The following is a 19,004-nucleotide window of genomic DNA, read 5'->3' on the forward strand; positions in this document are numbered from 1 at the left end:
GCGCTCAGTAAAGTCCCATGAATCGAAGAGGTCCAAGGGCGTACGTTAATGTCGTTCGGTGTTCGTCGCTCGAACGTTGAGTCCAAGGTGGAGACTTCCAGTCATCTCGTAATCGACTCTTGGTCTCGAGGTGACAGGAGGAGTCTCAGCAAAAGTTCCGTCTCCGCGGACTTAGTGCCGAATACACCCGCTTAATCCGGGAACGCGTTCGGTGGTCAGGCTGTCGTTCCCTAACCGTGGCGCCCTTTTTTTCCTTTTCTCGATTAAGATCGCTGCCGCCAAGCCAACCCCACCCAAGAACCAGGTAACATTGACAAAAGAATTTCCCGTATCGTCTGGCTCTCAACATCGGAAGAAGGAAGCCGACAGCGTGTACGGCGAGTGGGTTCCGGTGGAGAAAAACGGGGAGGAGAACAAAGACGACGATAACGTCTTCAGCAGCAATTTGCCTACTGAGGTAAGCGACGTATTTCATCTTCTTCTTGATTTTCTTTTTTTTTTTTTTTTTTTAAATGAACCTAAAAATGTCATTTTGCTGTTATTTCATTTCTGATTTGGATTCTGTTTCACTCTTCTTAGGGCCGGGGTAAACGGCAGGGCCGGGTTAGACGACAGATGAGACAACTCGCAGCTACTCATTTGACAGTAACTCGATGCAATTCACTTTGTGGATCCAAGCCACAAAGCGAACAGCATCGAATTGCAGAGAACAGTGTTGTCACGTCCTTGCCCAACATCGGGCCCTCCTTGCACTTATGGGAAGGGAGCCCTCGGTACAACTATTTAGCTTCCCGTTTGGCGTCCAGGCTCTATAGCTCCAGATTCTGGTGGTAGAGAAAGCTTAGTGGGCGGAGGGATCAGGGACACAAGCGGAGCTTTAGGTTCAACACAAGAACGGGACCCGGAGAAGGTCCTTGGCGGCCGACAGGCCATCCGGGGACCACCTACCCTCCCCACGCAGCACCCCCCAAAAACCCTCCCCCACACCTGGATCTCCAGGTCGTCAGGGCCCATTTAATTTTCCTCCTCCCGTGCCTTCCCCGCCCTTGTCCCCTCTCGATTCTTGTGTTTAACCCAAAGCTCGGCTTGCCTCTCTACTCCCTTCTCCTTCTCCTCTCTCCTGCTACTGAAACGTGGAGAGACGGGGTCCACATGTTGAAATTGCGATATGTGGCTGGAGCGGTATCTTGTCAAAATGCCACGGCAATAATGCCGAGCGTCAAAACGACCCCATTCAAATGCCGCCTGAGTCAATAATGTGCTGCTAAATAGAGTGCACATCAAAACAGCAAGACTGTATATATATGTAAATATATATATATATATATATCTGTATCTTTGTATGTATCTCTGTATCTGTACCTTTGCTGTATCTTTTAATAAACAGTTTACTTTTATTTAACTTGTTGTGCAAAATCAGCTTGGGGAATCTGGGGAGGAGATGCCTTAGGGTGGGAGCCCCCAAACCACCCCAGATCCTAGGGTCAGCAGCCTCCTCAGCTCGGTCCCTGACCCGCCCCCCGGCCCGGACGGTGTTCCGTGGCCCGGCTGGCCCTCTCTCCCCCACCCACCCCCCAGCCCCCCGGGTTCCCCGAGCTGGCGGGCGGGCCTGACCCTCAGCCTCCCCTCCCTGCCTGCAGCTCTGGGTTGCCCGCCCAGAGCGCAGAGCCCTCCCACCCGCAGACACTGTCGGCTTCCCCGAGCCTCCCTGCCCCCCGCCCCAAGTAAACTGCGCAAAGCCCCTTTGGAGCAAGTAGAGGAAACAGAACCCAAATCAGAAAGCGTACACGACACTTTGAGTGTGGGATTTTTCCCGAGCTACTCACAGGCGACATTTCTACAGCACTCTTTTGACCCGCGGCATTTTCCGCGGCATTTTGACAGGCGGCCGGCTCTGGCGGCGGAGTTGAGCGGGGCTTGTTAGCCGGGGTGGCTTTGGGGCTGGGTTAGAGTTGGGAATCTGTGGTTTTTTTTATTTTTTGGTTTTTGTTTTTTGCTCTTTCCTATCTTCTGCTGGTGGAGCGGGAGGAGGGTGGGAGGTGGGGTTGGTCTCTCTTCCATCTCGGCCCTTTCCCTGCTGTCGAGTCACCGTGTCATCTCTGAGTCGTTAATGCCCTTTCTCGAACCAGGTTACTCGGCCACTTAAAAAAAAGAAAACAAAAAAACCCAAACTCCCAAGGCGTGTCATTGACCTCTGTAAACGAATTGGCTTCCTTTGATCAGATGAATAGTAATTGGCGGTGGCGGTCGCTGGGGAGGGAAGGTCCGAACAGAAGTGTTGGCGAAATCGGCCTCGATACGTCCGCCGATCAGAAACGGGTTTGCTCTCCTTGATAGAGTGCCGGGGAGACTCTTGTAAATGTTCCCACAGAGCCCCAGGAAGTCTCTCTCGGCTCTCCAAGGTTTGGCTGGTATAATGAGCTAACTAACGGCCCACACTATTCTGGAAGGACCATTACAGCAAATCAGAGAGAGTGGAGGGGTCTCGGAGGTGGGGGTGACGCTTGGGGAGTGTGGTAAACGCCGCTTTAGGAAGGAAGCTCAGTTGGAAGACAGCATGATTCCTCTACGCTGACCACTCTGCTCCCCTCTCAGCCACTAACATCTTTTAAACGTGGAAAGTTTCATTCGCGAGCGGATCGATGTAGGTTGCCAGGAGAGTGTCTTTTTGTCTTTCCCTGTCTGTCTCCTCTCCTCTCTCCCTCTTTATCTTCCTCCTTCCCCCGCCCTCTCCCTCTCATTCTCTCTCCCTCTCTTGATAGTTGGGGAAGGTAGGCTGGGTTACATTAGATCTCAGTATGGGCTTATCAGAAGTGAGAAGAACCTCAAAAACAGGAACGAGATGATGGTGCCCGAAGTGTTAGCTTGGCCGATTGTGAGTTTAGGAGAGGAAGATTTTTCCCGAAAACAAGCCAGAAGTTCTAAAGATGGGGATAGAGGCCTACATTCTCTGCGGCCAGGTAAATTGTTGGCAGGCGGCTTTGGTGTGAGACCACATTTCAGGTAGTTAATATAAGTACTACATTCCTTTTTGAGTTTCCTTTGTTCTCTTGTGTATACGCATCACACCCTAATCACCGTAACCCTAAAATGTTTCCCTGGAGAAAGTGGGTCGAATTTTCTCTTTTCTGACATTTGGCCTGCAACTTAGTTTGAGTCCTAGTGGGTGAAGAGAATCACGCCTTGGGTTTCACCTGTGGTTCCCAACACGGTCTCTCTTGCAGGGTCGCCCAAGTCTTTCCGATAGGAGATACGCTCTAAAAATAGAATTTACAATGGTGCCTTCATCTGAGTAATTTAGGGAGTGCCACATTCAGTTCACATGTTTCACTGACTGAATTTATTGACCCGGTGGTTAAAAATCTGTGGAAAAGATGACCCTTTGTTGTCAAAATAAATTGGCGGATCCCCCTGGATTTTGGGGGTACAATACAAATTGGCCGTTTGGTTATGGGATTGGTTTTCAGTTCAGCTTTTAGAAGTAAAAAAAAAAAACAACCCAAAACACATTGCATATCTGAGTTTGGAGGTGTTTGTGGTCGTCCCCTTCCCCCCTCCCCAGCAGATTCAAATCAGGCAAGAATTATGTTAACATGTACTGAGTCACAATTCATATTTTAGCAACTGCCACATTTGTATGAATTTATTTGGAGCACGAGACAGTTGAATATGGGTATCTTGCGATTCTGAGGAAATGACTTCAAAAACTAAATATTTACATGTTTACAAGTACAGTTATCTCTGTCATCACAAAATGTATTGCAAAAGGAGTTTCAGAGGGTGTGAAATTCCACATCCAACAAGTATTTCAGACCTTTTAAAAAAACCTCCAGTTTTGAGATAATCTCTTGCTATGTCACATTGAAATTTTAGAGCCGTTTTAATTAGGTTTATTTCTGTGAATACTTTGAGTAAGGTTCATTTCAGGCAATTTACAAATATTTAATCACTGCCCTACTATATAAGGGTGCTTGGGCCAGCGGACTGCTAAAATACAAATAATTTTTTTATCTGAAAACTTTTGTTTAGCTCCGTAATAAGTGTTTGCAGTTACCCTGCCGACTCGAAGAGACAATGGAAAGGATTCGGTCTTTTAATTTCCACCCCTGCAGTCTCCTGGACGGATGGTGGTCCCCTTTCAAGTGCAGCATGAATTAGATGGAAGATGTTGATAGAGTTGTTTGGACTTATTTTCCTGTGATTTTTTTTTAAATTTATTTTGACTGTCATATATTGCTGCTTCTGTATTATTACTTTGCATGTTCTGATAATTAATATTGCTTTTAAGCATGCTTTGTAGCAAATGCAATATCCTTTCTCTCCTTGCTTTTTCATTTTTCTGAAAAACGCTATTTCTTCTGCTCCGTGTCTCATTCGGGGAGAGAACACTGTAGCTGCTCAAGGGTACATATTTGTGCCTCAGCGTGACTCTCCCCTGTTTCTCTTGTTCTCATCCCTCCTCTTCCTTCACTTCTCTCATGTCATACACTAGTAGCTACTTCAGTGTTTCTCTGATTTTAGCAAGTTTAGGGAAAGTTTAACTCATCTCCTATCCACTATTCTGTAGAAATGTGAGGCTGTTTTGGTAATTGATGACTTGGTTTCATTGAAAGGAGTAAAGTGAATTTTATGGGGCGGTTTCAGGAAGAAAAGGGCATTGTTTATAATCCAAGATGTTGGAATTCCAGTTTTTTATCCCCAAAGTGTTACCTAGATTACTTTTTTTCAAAACACCCCCCCACCCAGCAAAATTCTCAGTAATCCGCTTTACTGCCGAGCAAGTTTGAGAAAAAGAGGTTAAGTGGTTCAGTCAGGTCATCAGAGCTGGATTGACCATTCAGAAAGCTTTGGCTTGCTTCCAAGTATGGCTAATAATAATTTGGTATTGGTTAAGTGCTGACTGTGCCAAGCACTGTTCTAAAGCGCTGGGTAGATACAAAATAAGGTCTTTTTAGAACTAGGATCTGAGGACCTGATTAGGTTTTCCCTCATAACCCCTGTGGGCGTTTGTTAAAAACTTGTCAGGTGGCCAGTGTTTAGATAGGTGGAACCAACCAGTTGCTAATTGGTCACAATAAAGATTGGATGAAGGTGTGACTGACAGATGATGGAATTTATTACTTGGAGTAATAATTGGAGAGTATAAAAAGGCAGTTTAGGATTTAATACTTTCAGTATAGAGAGAGAGAGAGAGAGCAAGCGAGCACATGTATGTAAGTGGGTTGTGGGGACTTTCCATCCCTTGACCTGTTATTTATTTATTTTTTTTGGAGGGCTTTTTGGTTTTTTGGTTTTTTCTTTAGGTCCTTCTGGGACACTTCCATTTTTCAAGTCTGTTATCGCCGTAAAATGTTTAATGATCCTCAAGAGGCAGTGCAGCCCCGAGACGTCTGGTCTCCCACTTGGTTGTGGCCTGGTGTCCACTGACGTCTCTTGGGGGCCGGGGGTGCGGGATGGAGAGAGCCTTCTCTGTGGGCGGGCTGGTAGCTGTTGGGCTTGGAAAGTGAAAGAGGGCTGAGGACTCCCAACCTTTGAAACTCTTTGGGAAGCAGCTCAGTATGTTGCTAGGCTGGTTCTGATGTGTGTTGTTTTTTTACGCTGTCTCCTTGTATTCTCTAACATGGTGAGTACCGCTTTAAAAATCAACCTGCTATTTGGAAATGGGAAAAAAAAATAGACCTTTAAGGGGCCCGGTTCACCTTGTTGAGAAATTCAATGACATAAGATGTTTGAGTTTTGGTTAAAATTGAATCCCAAAGACAGATTCAGAAATAGCTTTAAACGTCAGATTTTCTCAGCGTACCACGTCCATTTTCACTATTAGGCCTGCTAACCAGTTGACGAGGCTTTGAATGGTCAAGGCGAGGGAAGCTTAGGCCAGGTGGTTTTAAGAGTATGTACAGACCATAAAGCAGGTGATAGAAAGAAGAAAGGCTAAGGGGAAATCAAAGGGCTTTTCCCAAGGGCAATCTCCAGACACAGATGAACAGCTGTCAGTACTGTGAGCAAAAGTGCAAACCACAAGTGAGACTGCTTCCGGATGCAAGTTGAGTGTCCCGAAACCAGAAGCGTGATCATTCTGAAACTGGTTAAGCAGAACAGGTAATAGTTAAAAATACAGGTGCCTTTAAAGCGGCCTTGGAGAGTCTGTTCATTCCTAACCTATCATGGAGTCCACCCCAACCCCCACCCTACGTCACCCCAGTCTGGTTTCACATAGACTCCCTCCGCTAAACCTGCCCACATTCCCAAGTGACTTTCCCCATGTCCCAGCACGGAGGGAACACCAGTATATGATTCCATGAAACACCAACTCCTAGGAAATCTCCCAACCCCCCATCAGAAAAAAAAAAAAGAAAATAAGAGGAGCGACAGATCCTTTCAGGCCCACTGCTTGGGTTTCCTTCCGGTCCAACCTCATTTCTGGGAAGTAATTATTTTCATGGCTTACTGAAGCATGTGACTCGTTAGGGTTTGTAATACATACAGTCTAAATTGAGGGCACAGTTGATTCCTGGGGACTTTTCCCTTTAGAACCAAGGAAGGTGGACTTTCCAAACCGATACCGGCCGGGAGCTAAAGTGGAGACAGAATATTTCAGTTAGAAAAAGAAAGATTAGGGACCTTTCAAGTTATTTTTCTTCCATTGTGTCCAGGTGAAGGTAGGGAATTAGACCTTAAACTAGATTTATGCCTTAGGGAAAAAAATCCGATAGAAGGATTATCTCATAGAGAACACAGAATTTACCCTCAGCCACAGTGACTTTAGGGGTTTTGAATATGGGACCAGGAAGACAAATGAATCGGGACAGAGTCAGTTCTATTCTGTCGAGTAGGCCGTTGATCGCAGACAATGCGTACAATACAGTTTGACAAATTACGAGTTTCTATTTTTCCTTAGACGCTGCCGTCTATTTGAAAACAAAACTGCTACCTTACCCGTCGATTCTCTCCGTCGACCGAACAGTTAGAACAATCCGCTTTCTTCTGTGTATTTTCTTTCCTTTAACAGTTTTTTCTTGCAGTGAACTAACAGGTTCCTCAGTGATCACAACGTCAGAAAGTTGCTTGGGGAAGCGTGGGGGTGGGAAAGGAGTGTTGAGGGAGAAGTAGAAAATCCTTGGAGAGTAGGGAAGATGGGACGAGAGGAAGTCTTGCTGGCATTACTCTGCCCGGTCTAGGTTAAAGTCCTGCAAAGGTTGCCTGACTCAGTGGCAGCTGCCCACCGTGCTGAAGGTGGGAATGAGAGGAACGGGAAGTTGGGAGGCATAACAAACCCTAGATGGCCTAATCAAACTCAGCCTTTCTTGAGCCATTATTTTTTTTTCCCCCTTTCTTCCCTGATGGCAAACTCATGTATTTCTTTGGAGCCCAAGTAATAACTAAAATGAGTAGTATGTGATAGATTAAAACTTGCCCAACGTACAGTTTTGTCATGTATGGGTAGACCACTTCAGCCATTTCCATATGATGTCAAATGTTAAGCCTCTATGAACAAAATCATAGCTAAAACTGTTTGGGTTTAAAGTTACGTAGCCACCATGGGCAAGCAATAAGCATCGGCACCTGTACGGCTGGCCGATAGTTAAATCACATTTTTCAAGCGTTTTCTCGTAAAAGAGCTAGGATTTTTTAGAAGCTCTTTAGTCTACCAAGTGGAGTGGGAAGATAGAGTGATTCATATTTGAACTCAGCTGAGGTTCTTAAGTCCACTGGGCCCCTTAGTTCTGTTTGGTTTCTAAACTCCCAGGCACTTCTGGTCGGTTGGTCTGTTGGACAGATGCTGAAATAGCAATTATCCGGGGCCGTTACTTGGTCTGTGCAATGTAGAACAGACAGAAATGTGAAGCAGAGTCCAACAACTGCTTTTCCTGTGGGCCGACAGCAAAGCGGCGACTGACCAAGAAAGAAGCTTGCTTGATTTTAATTTGAAAACATCTTTGGCCAAGGAAGCTTAGTTTTCAAAGTTACCGTCTTATCGAAATGTTACTTAACTCAGTCACCGTCAGGGCACCACCTCCCCAACAAAAAAACGAATAAATGGAAGTGTGATACTAATTTGCATTTGTGACAGATAATTTACTCTTTTTACTAGAACTAAACTAATGATTGTCTGTATTTTTCTCCTTAGCCTGTGGACATATCTACTGCAATGAGTGAGCGGGCCCTTGCTCAGAAAAGGCTTACCGAAAACGCATTTGACCTTGAGGCCATGAGCATGCTAAATCGTGCACAGGAGCGGGTACGTAACAAGCTATTTATGCTTGAGGTTTCCTATGGTAGGGAATCGGAGTTGTGACCTAGGCCCGCCAAGTTAGAATTGGCCAGAGGTCCACATTCTCGGTGCTCGGATTATCTGGGGAACTGTTCCGTTCCCCTCCTTTTTCCGACGGCATGGACTAAACGTCTTACTGTATGCTAAAGACGGGCGAGGGCACGATTTTCAGATTGGACACAGTCCCTGTTCCTCTTGGGAACCTGAGGTCCAAAGAAGTTGAAATGACTCGCCCCATTTCACCCAACAGGGCCAGTGGCAGGGCTGGGACTAAGACCCCCAGCTCCTGACCGCTAGGACTGTTAGGATCCCAAGTTCCGGATGTGGCAGGATGAGTCTTTTCCTAGGCGAAGAGAGAGGGGAATCCTAATTGACGTGCGGGAAAGTGCACGTCTCTATTTTGTCCCAAGCTTTTGGCCTTAATTAGCTCTTTTTCCGGCTTTGAAACAAGTGTCGGTAGAGAGCAGAGCAGGGCCGGCTCTTCCTCCTCCTCCACCGTGATTCGATCGACCCTCTGATCCTTCGTTAGCTTAAAGCTGGACGGTGTATGAATGATGAATGAGTAGACAGCTTGTTCATAATGATCTTCTGGAAGAGTTTCGTCACCCGATGGCTCAAATTTCTCCAGTCAGCACAATGATAGTATTACTAGGAGTAATAATAGTGTTTAGTGCCTAATGGGCGCAAGCCACTCTACTCAGCCCTGGCGGGGAAAGCGTCTGGGTGAAAATTAGATCAAATAGGAGCAACCAAAAAAAAAAGTTCACAGTCCCCCCGGACGCGTCAGAAAGACTCTCCGGGATGTGGCCTGTTGGATGGCCCCTGATGTTGTTTTCTGTTTTTCCTAGATTGATGCCTGGGCTCAGTTAAACTCCATCCCGGGCCAGTTCACGGGAAGTACCGGCGTGCAGGTTCTTACCCAGGAGCAGCTGGCGAACACCGGCGCCCAGGCCTGGATCAAAAAGGTACTTGACGGTCAGACAAGCGTATGCGTCCAAGTAGGACGTTGAAATCTCTAGGATGTTTTAGCAGCATGCGTGAAGGAAAGCACCCCGTAGACGCCTGCCCTGGAAACCTAGTGGCAAACGTGCCGTGGTTCACACGTGCGCTAGGATGGACTGTGAAGATGGGCCCGATCCATGAGAAAATGGCAAAATGTTTAAAACCGGCACGTGCTCCATCCAGTTTATAAGCTTAGGTCATTTATTTATTTATTTGTTTGTTTACTTATTTATTTTTAATCCTTATTTTCTGTCGTTGGTTTTGGTGGTGGTATTTTTGTCGTTAACCATTTACCGAGTGCTAACCGTGTGCCAGGTGCCGTCAGAACGTCCCACGGTTCCTGTTGGGCTACTAATCTAATAACTTAAAGCAGTGGTTCTCAAACTTTTCCTCGTCACGGGCCACTCGAAAGGTCTATCTCCGGTGGATCACAGCCCCCCACGGACCCTCCACCGCCCCGCTTCTTCCCCCCCGCCAGTCCCCCCGCTCTTCCCCTTCCGTCCCCCCGCTCCCCGCCAGAATCCCCACGCGTCCCTCCCTCCCCCCGAAATGCCTGCACCCTTCCACGGAAACCCCCGGTCCCTACTCCTTACCGCCCCCTCCTCCGCTCCCACCTCCCCGTGGGGTGCCGAGGGAGGGGGGTGCGGTGGGGAGGCCCCCAGAACCGGAGCGACTGCATGCGGCAACCTCGGCCCCGGGGTGGGGGGAGGGCGGGAGGAGGGGGGTCGGAGCGCGGGCCGGGGAGGGGGGCCGGGGGCGGGCCGGGGGGGCGGGGGCGGGGCGGCGGGTGAACGGCGGGGGGGCGCTGGGGACCACCCCAGGCCTGCACGGCCCCCTCCCCCCGAGTGTTCCGCAGATCTCAGTTTGAGAACCACTGGTCTAATGAGATCACCAGGACAATTAAGGCGTAAAAAAGCAGGGCGAGGACGGCCGACCCGGGCAGCGAAGAGGCGGTGCATCCGGTTTCCCATTCCTGCAATAGGTCCAGTGGAGCCCACCTACGGCTACCTCACTTCGGGGGAGCCTTAGGTGGTTAAGGAAGGGCTTCCGGAAGAAGCGCGTCCCGGCGGGCGATGACGGAGGGAGACGGTTCGGCGGGCGGGGAGCGGGGATTCGTTTCAGGAGCGTTGGCCGTCATACCAGTGCTGCAACTGGCAGGCGGCGCCGTCCCCCTCGATAGATTTTTGGATGGGGAAGGGCTCCTCTCTGTCCGGCGCTGCATCTGACTCCCTGGGTGACCTTGGGCAAGTAAGACCTCAGCACCTCCGCCTCTCCGGCCCTTCCGACGGAGGAGACGGCATTAGTCGTCCCGCCCACCTCACGGGGATGTTGCGAGGGTTCGTGCGAAGGGTACGCGTCCGGAAAAACCTCTCCGGGGAGGCGCAGGTTCCTCCGGGACGGACTTACCCGGTGGTAGCAGGGTCTGGGGGACCCGGGAGTCGAGGCGCGCTCTCGTAAGCGTCCTTGGGGTTAGCCTGGCCTCAACCAGCGTGGTTAGGTCAGGCCGATCCCAAAGCGGAGATCCCGGTTTGGGAAACGCTCTTCTCGGCTCTGCCTGGCTCGTCGCTCTAAGCTGTGCGCTGGGTATGCCGCCTCGTGTGGGGGGCGGAGGGGCGGGGGACGACGGCTCCCAAAGTGTTGGGGTGAGACCCCGACGGGGACTTCTGATTCCTATGGAATATGTAATCGTAGGTTTAAAAAAAAAAAAAAAAAATCAGTCAATCTAAGCACGGCGCTTAGCGGGAGCAAGTCGTACGGACAACTTCTTGCACGACATCTCATCTCTCGGAAGCGGAATCCTTCATGCTTACTTTCAGGAGTTAGCCCGGGAAAAAAATCTCTCCCTTTCTCTGACAGGTGCCTAGTGATCCTGCAATGTGAACGTGGCTGGGTGAAAACAGCACGGGATTCGTCACTTGCAGAATTTTTCATTTTCCTTCTCTCTAACGATGCGATTGTTCATCTTGTCCGGACACTCTGGGGCCCAGCACGTTCCTTCTAGGAAGGTGTTGTGGAAGGCCAAAGTACGATAATGGTCGGTGCTCCTTGCCCCTCGGGAGTTTCCGTGCAAGAGGGTGCTCTCCGGCGTCGTCAGCAGCACGTGGAGACGTAAAGCCCCTTGTCACCTATCCTCCCCAAGCCGGAGCGATAGAATTGTCAAGGAGGTTGTGCCTGCCTAGAGTGCACCCTAGCAGGAGGGCTAGGACCATCATCGATTCCCTTTGAATCGCGACAAAAGTGAGGAAAGGTCCCGGTGGATACGTCCCCCTGGAAGCCCTTCTGTAGCGCAGCATTTGCCCTGTGAATTGGCCGCCCGAACCGGCGGCTGGTGTCTATTCCCGTTGTCGTTTTTGCAACTGGGTCCGTCCTTGCCAAGCGCCCACTCAGTCCCAAGAAGGGACAGCTCTCTAGCGAGAGGAGGCTTTATTGAGGCCGGGCACTTGAGTCACCCACTCCGCTAGCTCCGGGACTCCTCTCACCCGCTGAGCGTGGAAGACCCTCCCCACCCGCAAGCATGCGTTTCCTCGGCGAGGGCTCGAGCGCTGCCGTCACGTGGGACTAGACCGCGTGATGTAACGCGGAGACCTGCCGGGGACGGGAACGGATCTTCAGGGTCAGACTGCCCGAGCCGTCCCTTGCCCCCTCCCCCCAAGCCTTTTTGGGTCCCCCCGTCTCGGTTCTGTAAAAAGAAGGGACTCTTCAGAGAAGGACGCGCTAGGTAAAGGACCAGAAAGAGCTCTGAGACCCCCCGAGTTTCCGGGGAGCGGATCCCGGGCCACCTCTCTGCGAGCTGACTGTACGCTCGGTGGGGCGGGGGCGGGGGATTGACGCGAACCTAGAGGCCCAGAGATTCCGACATGGCAAAAAGCAGGTACAGACGAGGACTTGGCATCCTGTGGGGTTTGTATCACACTCTTTGCCTGGCTCCCCTTTTTCCTCAGGAGAGGTTCCTGTCAAAGAGGGATGGAGGAAACTGGAAGTAAGTAAAAGCCACCGTAGGCCGTGGAGCATCAAGGCAGTCGATCTCCCCGCCCCGAACCGACTTTTCTCTTTTATACCTCTAACCCCGCATGGCCTGCACCCTTGAGAGGGACCGAACCAGCAGGGTGTATTTTTCTCTGCAGCTACCTCTTCCATCGGAGCACCCAGTCAAAACTTAATGTCCAAGCACATCCCTGTTGGCATCCCTTCCCCAGAGTGTTCTCTTCAGACACCTGCGGAAGGAGGGAAGTTCACACAGCTTCAGCGTAGCTTGGGGATTTTCTTTTTTTTTTTTTGTATTTTTCTTTTTGAAAAAACAAATTTTTTTTTTTTAGCATTAACTCCTCATCACTAGGAAATGGTGATCAAATGGTCATGGAGAGAATAGCGTTATCCTCGGTGTTGAGAAGTTAATGATTCTCAGAGAGAATTCGGAGTATTAAGAGATTTTAAGCCACCGGCAGAGAAGAGACGGCAAAGCGAGCACACCGGAGGTAAACTGTGTAGTCTTCCGGTGTGCGGAGATGCCCTCGAAGTTTTTGGCATCGCCTCTCAAGTCTTTAGCCCGTGGAAATCGCTGACTGTGTCGACAGTGCCAACGTGTGAAGCGGGGTGTTTTAAGACATTAAGCCGTTGCTGGTGTGATGGAAACGACTTAGTTCAGTGGGTTGGAGTCGAGAGAGGATAGTTCACAGAATCCCCTGTGAACTTTCACCCCTCTATATGGAAACTTGTTTCAGGGCCAAATCCTTGTAGCTGCCTTCTTGCCACGGTCAGTGCCAGCCCTACTATTCACATCACTGCGGCCCCCGGGGCCTAGGTATGTAAACATTTAAGGAGTTTTTGGGGGTTTTTTTGGCTTTTGTTTTTGGTTTTTGTTTTTTTTTTTTAAAGTCTTTTAACATCGAACTAGATTTAAGAAAGAAAAAGGCTTTAGCACCTTACTTGTTCGATTGTCGTGTAATGTGAATAGACTGACCTAAGGTCCACTTGGGAGAGAATGTCGTAGCGAAGTGCAACTATTTTCTGTGGCTTTTCACGATAAGACCTTTAATGCCTGCTCCGCAGTTGACTGGGGAAGGATTTGTGGACTTGGGAAATACGCCTCCGCAGTATCTGACGGTTTCACGTAAATGCGTTCTGAGTTCTGTTCACTGACTAGGTACGCCTGGGAGTTAATACTGTCACGTGTTTAACGCTGCCTTCTTTTTATTTTGCAAGCTAAGAAGAGAGATACCTGTGAGCCTAAATAGTGGATGAAAAAGGAGTGTTCTAATTTGTTTTTTAACCTGAGGGCCAGGTTTTTTTAAAAAAAGCTACCATCTTAGTTGAAGTCATTGTATTGAACCCGAGAAAGCCGTTGTAGATGTTCAAAATAATTAGAACATGTGCAGACTTGTATGTATACTATGTGTAAGTCACGGGAACCGATCACTTGTTGCGGGCAGAACTACCCGGTAACAGATCTGGTGGCGAAATGACCTGATCTTTAGTAGGCTCCCCCGAATTGGTGATCAAACGCTAACTCCGGGTTTGGGGTGTCTTTTTACCTTTGCCGCTCTCCGTAGGATCAGTTCCTAAGAGCAGCCCCCGTGACCGGAGGGATGGGAGCCGTGCTGATGAGGAAGATGGGTTGGCGCGAAGGAGAGGGACTGGGAAAAAACAAAGAAGGGAACAAGGAGCCGATCCTGGTCGACTTCAAGACGGATCGTAAAGGTAAAACTCGTTCCGAACCGCCCGGCTCTGTCTCTGGTAGGCAGGTCGAACTGGGATAGAAATGGCTGGCGCGTCCGGGGGAGCGGATTTTCCCTTAAGCGGATGCGGGGGACACTCGGCCTGACCTTTAAAGTGAGGAAGCGTTCGGACTAGGGTCTCGGTCCGCCGAGACCCGGGAGACCTCCGGGGTCTGAGGCTGCAGGCGGTAATTCTCGTCGGTGGTGAAGTGATGTCATCGCTTAACGGCCAGACGTTGTGTTCATACGTATGCCTATGTCACTTTAAGGTTTTCAGATTCGATAGGGGACGTTTCCGATCTCATTAGATTGGGTCCCACGTGGTAGAGCAGGAATGGTACGTGTCCGGGCTGTCTAACGGAACCGCTGGGGCATATTCGTTGGTACCAGTCCATTTGCCGGCTGCGTTAATCTGTTCCGACGAGTCTCTTCTCTCTTTCCCTCGATCCCGGGCCCGTCTCGCCCCCCCCCACCGACTGGCCCCCCACCCCCACCCCGTGCTCTGCCCCGATTTCCCCTAGGCCGACTTTAGTGCTCCCGTCCACGCCCCGTCCCGCCCCCTCCCCCGCTCGGTTCCCCTCCGGCCCTCCCCCCCGCCCCCCCTCCGGCCCCCGGCTTCCCTCCAAGCCTCCTCCTCGTCCCGTTTTTTTTTGGCTCGACGGTCCTAGCTCCTCCTCCCCCCTCAGACTCCGCAGGGAGCTGAGTGGCGGGGAAGTGGGAGCTCGGGAGGGCTGGGGCGGGGGAGCGGGGAAGGGCAGCCAGCAGGAGGGAGGAGGAGCCAAGCCGCTGTCACCAAGCCGCTGCTTCCAGCTCCTCCTGCTGCGGTGACCCCGGGCCGTCGGGATCTTTGACAACAGCCTGGACCCTGCCGCTGCTGCCTCCTCGGCTGCCTGGGGCTCCTCGGCCTGCGTAAAACCAGGCCACGGGCTGCCCGTTGGATAACCAGGAAGTATGTAAATACACCCCCATCGCCCTCGGGCAGTGCCCAGTCGTGGACGATTCCTGTCGTACCATTCCAGCCCGGGGATGAGGAACCCAGGTACAGAGAAACGCTAGGTGTCCAGCGTGGGGCAGGAAACACGGATTGAATGGGACAAACCTGGGACCCTGTTTTCCATTGGATCAGCCTTTGATAGATATATATACTTTTTTTTTAAAAAATGGCCAAAAATGAGAGAGGAGTGCTGTTTATTAATCCAGGCGTAGGGAGCCGCTGGCCGTCTCTAAACATTTGGGGGAACTCAGAAAATTTTAAGTTCTTCGATTCTTCAAATTCCCGTCACGCCCCATCCGGAGTACCGCCCCCGTCACTGTCCCGAACCCATTCCGTCCGGCGATTTGAAAGATGCAGACTGGAGCCCGAACTGACTCTATTTCAGGGTGGTGTCCGAGTAAGAGTTAGAATGAAATGGGTCCAGTTACGACGAGCGCAGTCAGGTGTCTCCTCCTAGAAGACGACGAGATTCCTCCAAGGCCCAGGAGGGGAAGGGTCGTGCTCCAGGGCATCCCGATGAGGACCGGGGAGCTATTATCCCGTCCGTCCAAGGCCCGGGGTGTCCAGCCGGTTGGGGGATTTCCATACTCCTTCCCCGGTTCTGGAAGAGAGAGTAGTGTGTCTGGGTCACGCACGTTGCCCCAGTGTCCTCCTCCTCTCTCCCGTCTTTCTCCTCCGACTTTCATTCCCGGCCTTCGGCAAACGCTCATTCGTTGAAAAAACAAACCGCCCGTACGTTAGGTCGATCTTTCGAGGTCAGGCTGGAAGATGTTAAATCGCGTTCTTCATATTAAGCCCGGTTAACGTCACCGGAATGGGAACGGGAAAGGGGAACGGGCGGACGAGTCCAGGTCACCTTACCCCGGGGGGCTGGGGAGGTGGTGTGTTTAACGGAACGGGAGACCCCGGTTGAGGCGGCGAGGCACGGGGTTTCACAGACTGCATATTTCAGCGCTGTTTGGTGGGAACCAAAGCACTGATGCCCCGTGCCTCGTGAAGAGCTAGTGACGAGTAAGGAGCAGAGGAAAGTGAAGGTGGAAGCGGCAGGCCTGAGGTGGGAAAGCCCCCTTTAAAGAGACGCGTCAACGGTGAATTCCTCCACCGAGACCCTCCGAATCTCAGTCGAGAGAGCGACGACGAGAAGCGGCTTTGAGACTCACGCGGGGATTCTTGTTCTCTTCAGGTCTCGTAGCGGTCGGGGAGAGAGCGCAGAAGAGGTCCGGGAACTTTTCCGCTGCGATGAAGGATCTGTCAGGTGAGAGTACGTTACCTTTGATTTTTTTTCCCTTCATTTTGAAAGAAATTCCATTTATCCACAGAAGGTGGTGTAATTCAATGAGAATCACTTCCATTCCTCCCAAGGTAAACATCCCGTATCCGCACTGATGGAGATCTGTAATAAAAGGAGATGGCAGCCGCCTGAATTCCTCTTGGTGCACGACAGTGGCCCCGATCACCGCAAACATTTCCTCTTTAGGGTGAGCATGAATTTCAAAGATCCTCGGTGTCCCTTTGCGTAGGTGCAGTCGGGAAGCGTTTTGATTTGGGGAACGTGGAGGGGGGGGGAGGAGGAGGGCGGGAGAAGGCGAGCAGTGGGGGGCTTCAGTTCCTGCCCTTTTGAGTTGGCCCAAGTTCCACCTGAGTGAAGTGTAGCTGGGACTGCCCTTGCCTCGCCGAGGGCTCTGCCCCGGCGGGGATCGGCCCGTAGAGCCACGGCTGGGAGAGGGGCAACCGTCACGCGGGGTGGGGAAGGCGTAGCCTGGACCGAAAAGGGCCCAAGTGGGGGGGGGCGAGCCAGAGGACGGGAAGGAAAGGAGGTTGGAGTAAACGTGATTAACCGCTCGGCGGTCGGTTTGGTTTTAAGTAAATCGAAGCCCTACCCAGCCAACCCCCAAGGGGAGGCTTGAGCAAAAGCTGAGTTGTCGTCAGGGGTGTCGGTGGAGCATCTAGCATGTGCCGAGCACTGAGCCGAGCGGTCGGGCGAGCACGGTACAAACAAAGCTCCCCCTGCCGCCGCCGGCGAAACGAACGGGGAGTTTTCAGCGGATGCTACTTAGTGAGAAACCTAATAACAGAAGCTTACGGCGTCCCCTCGTCCCTTAGTTCAAAATGACCTTTGCTCAGGTTATATATATATATATATATATATATGTATATACTCGTGTTAGAAATTGGCGCGCGCGTGCGTGTCCGTGTGTGGCGTTGAGTGTCGGTTGTGTTGTACGAATGATTATCCTAGATGTTAGAGAAAAATAAAAAGCTCATAGATAAAAGTTTGATGCTGTTCTTATTGTATGTTTTTCTTGAATAGGTATTGAGAAATGGAAGCCCTTACCAGCCCAATTGTATGTTTTTCTTGAATAGGTATTGATAAATGGAAGCGCTTACCAGCCCAGCTTTGCCAGCCCTAATAAGAAGCATGCTAAAGCCACAGCAGCTACTGTGGTTCTTCAAGCAATGGGCCTTGTACCAAAGGACCTCATGGCTAATGCCACTTGCTTCAGGAGTGCCTCACGTAGATAGAGATTGAGGTTTTATATTAATCATTTCAGATCATTTTACTCTCTGCGTCCCAAAATAGTTCCTCTCGACTGTTGTAAATAATTTGGCAACTTAGACATCGTGTAAAAAGCAAACCTGTACAAACATCTCCCGGCTTTGGTTTTGTACCATGGAAAAATGTATTTAACCATACAGGGTTTTGGTATGTTTATATCGTTTACCTTAGTGACGTATCTGTTTCTTAAGTGGCTAACGTCGAAAACCGTCGACCGTTCGAAGGCATCAGTAATCTCTCCTCGGTGTGGAATGTTAAATCCCGCTTTTATACTGTATTTTGTACTACGACGTGATCCTCTCCCCTCCCTCGCGGCCAGGCCGCTCTAACGCTCGGGCCGACGGTGGGCCGGGGGCCGCGCGCCTCGGACCCGCTCGGTCACGGAGGCCGGGCCGGCGTCGAGCGGAGAGCGGGGGCTCCGGGCCGCCGCCTCTCCCCCCCCGTCGCGGCCGGCCCCGCGGGCCCACGGTCCCGAGACCGGGATCGAGCCGGACCGACGCCGGGAGGAGGAGATCCGAAAGGAAGATCGACTAGAATCCCCCCCCGCGGAAGCCAAGCCGATTTAGTATGGCGTTGAGTTGTGATGTAGTTTTACTTTCGTGTGCATTTTGAATTGCAGCTACAACTAGATAGACTCGAAATGATACTTTAAGGGGAAAAATAAACGCTGTAACCGACCTAATAAATAAATAAAAAAAAAAAAATCAGCACCAGGCCACTATTCTGTCGACTATGCGGAAGTTTAAGTTCGTGTTAATTAGGGTCTGATAGAATATTTCCTATGTGCATTATAGTGGTACTCATATGCTGTGTCTTTCAACTTTGTTTTAAAAAAAGCTTAAGGCCCAAATACAGACTTCTCTGGAATAAGCGTGGTGTGGTTTATTGCGTGGTTCACGACGCGGCAGTTCCGGGACGGGTCTGTGCGCCTCTACGGTCATTTCGGTCTCTTTTCTATCTCCGGAAACATGAATTCTTCCATTTAAACCGTACACCTTTATTGTAAAGAAAAAAGTCGTACGCGCGCACACTCCCCCCCGTATATACACACAAAACTCAGCGACGCTTCATTTTACAAGAACACTGCGTCACGCCGTCGGAGCCGAGACCTTTCGGGGCGGCGGGCGGGGGAGTTAATCTCATCCATCACGGAGGCTTTCGTTAGGGAAGGTGATGAAAAATTTCCTCCTCTCCCTTGGAGAGCGTATCTCTTACCACTGGGGGGTTAGAGTTCCTGATGAGAAGAGCCGGCACCTGACATGAGCTGATTTCACGTAAATCTTTGCGGAAAAATTGAGGACTCGCATCCGTCCTTCCTCGATATTTACGCTCATCAATACATTACCCCCGCCTGCTCACACCAAAGGGCGCACGCTCCGAATTGGGGGATGTCGGCCTCCCCCCCGACAGCCGAAACCGAACTTACCTGGACGTTTTATAGACCTTTAATAAAGAATAAGG

The 19,004-nt window shown here is 50.5% G+C and overlaps 1 protein-coding gene across 1 annotated transcript in view; it reads left to right on the plus strand.

The window, feature by feature from the left end:
* The window catches only part of SON (SON DNA and RNA binding protein), a 35,478-nt gene extending 17,065 nt beyond the window's left edge, over positions 1 to 18,413 (plus strand). The window contains exons 6-12 of the mRNA XM_029082076.2: positions 269 to 457; positions 8,132 to 8,242; positions 9,124 to 9,240; positions 13,828 to 13,975; positions 16,170 to 16,241; positions 16,349 to 16,464; positions 17,298 to 18,413. Of these exons, the coding sequence (XP_028937909.1) occupies positions 269 to 457; positions 8,132 to 8,242; positions 9,124 to 9,240; positions 13,828 to 13,975; positions 16,170 to 16,241; positions 16,349 to 16,464; positions 17,298 to 17,357 (813 nt within the window). The 3' untranslated portion in view covers positions 17,358 to 18,413. The remainder of the gene's footprint in view (positions 1 to 268; positions 458 to 8,131; positions 8,243 to 9,123; positions 9,241 to 13,827; positions 13,976 to 16,169; positions 16,242 to 16,348; positions 16,465 to 17,297) is intronic.
* Positions 18,414 to 19,004: the final 591 nt, after the last annotated feature.

Source organism: Ornithorhynchus anatinus, chromosome 17 (genome assembly GCF_004115215.2).
Source record: "Ornithorhynchus anatinus isolate Pmale09 chromosome 17, mOrnAna1.pri.v4, whole genome shotgun sequence".
NCBI classification, from domain to species: Eukaryota; Metazoa; Chordata; class Mammalia; order Monotremata; family Ornithorhynchidae; genus Ornithorhynchus; species Ornithorhynchus anatinus.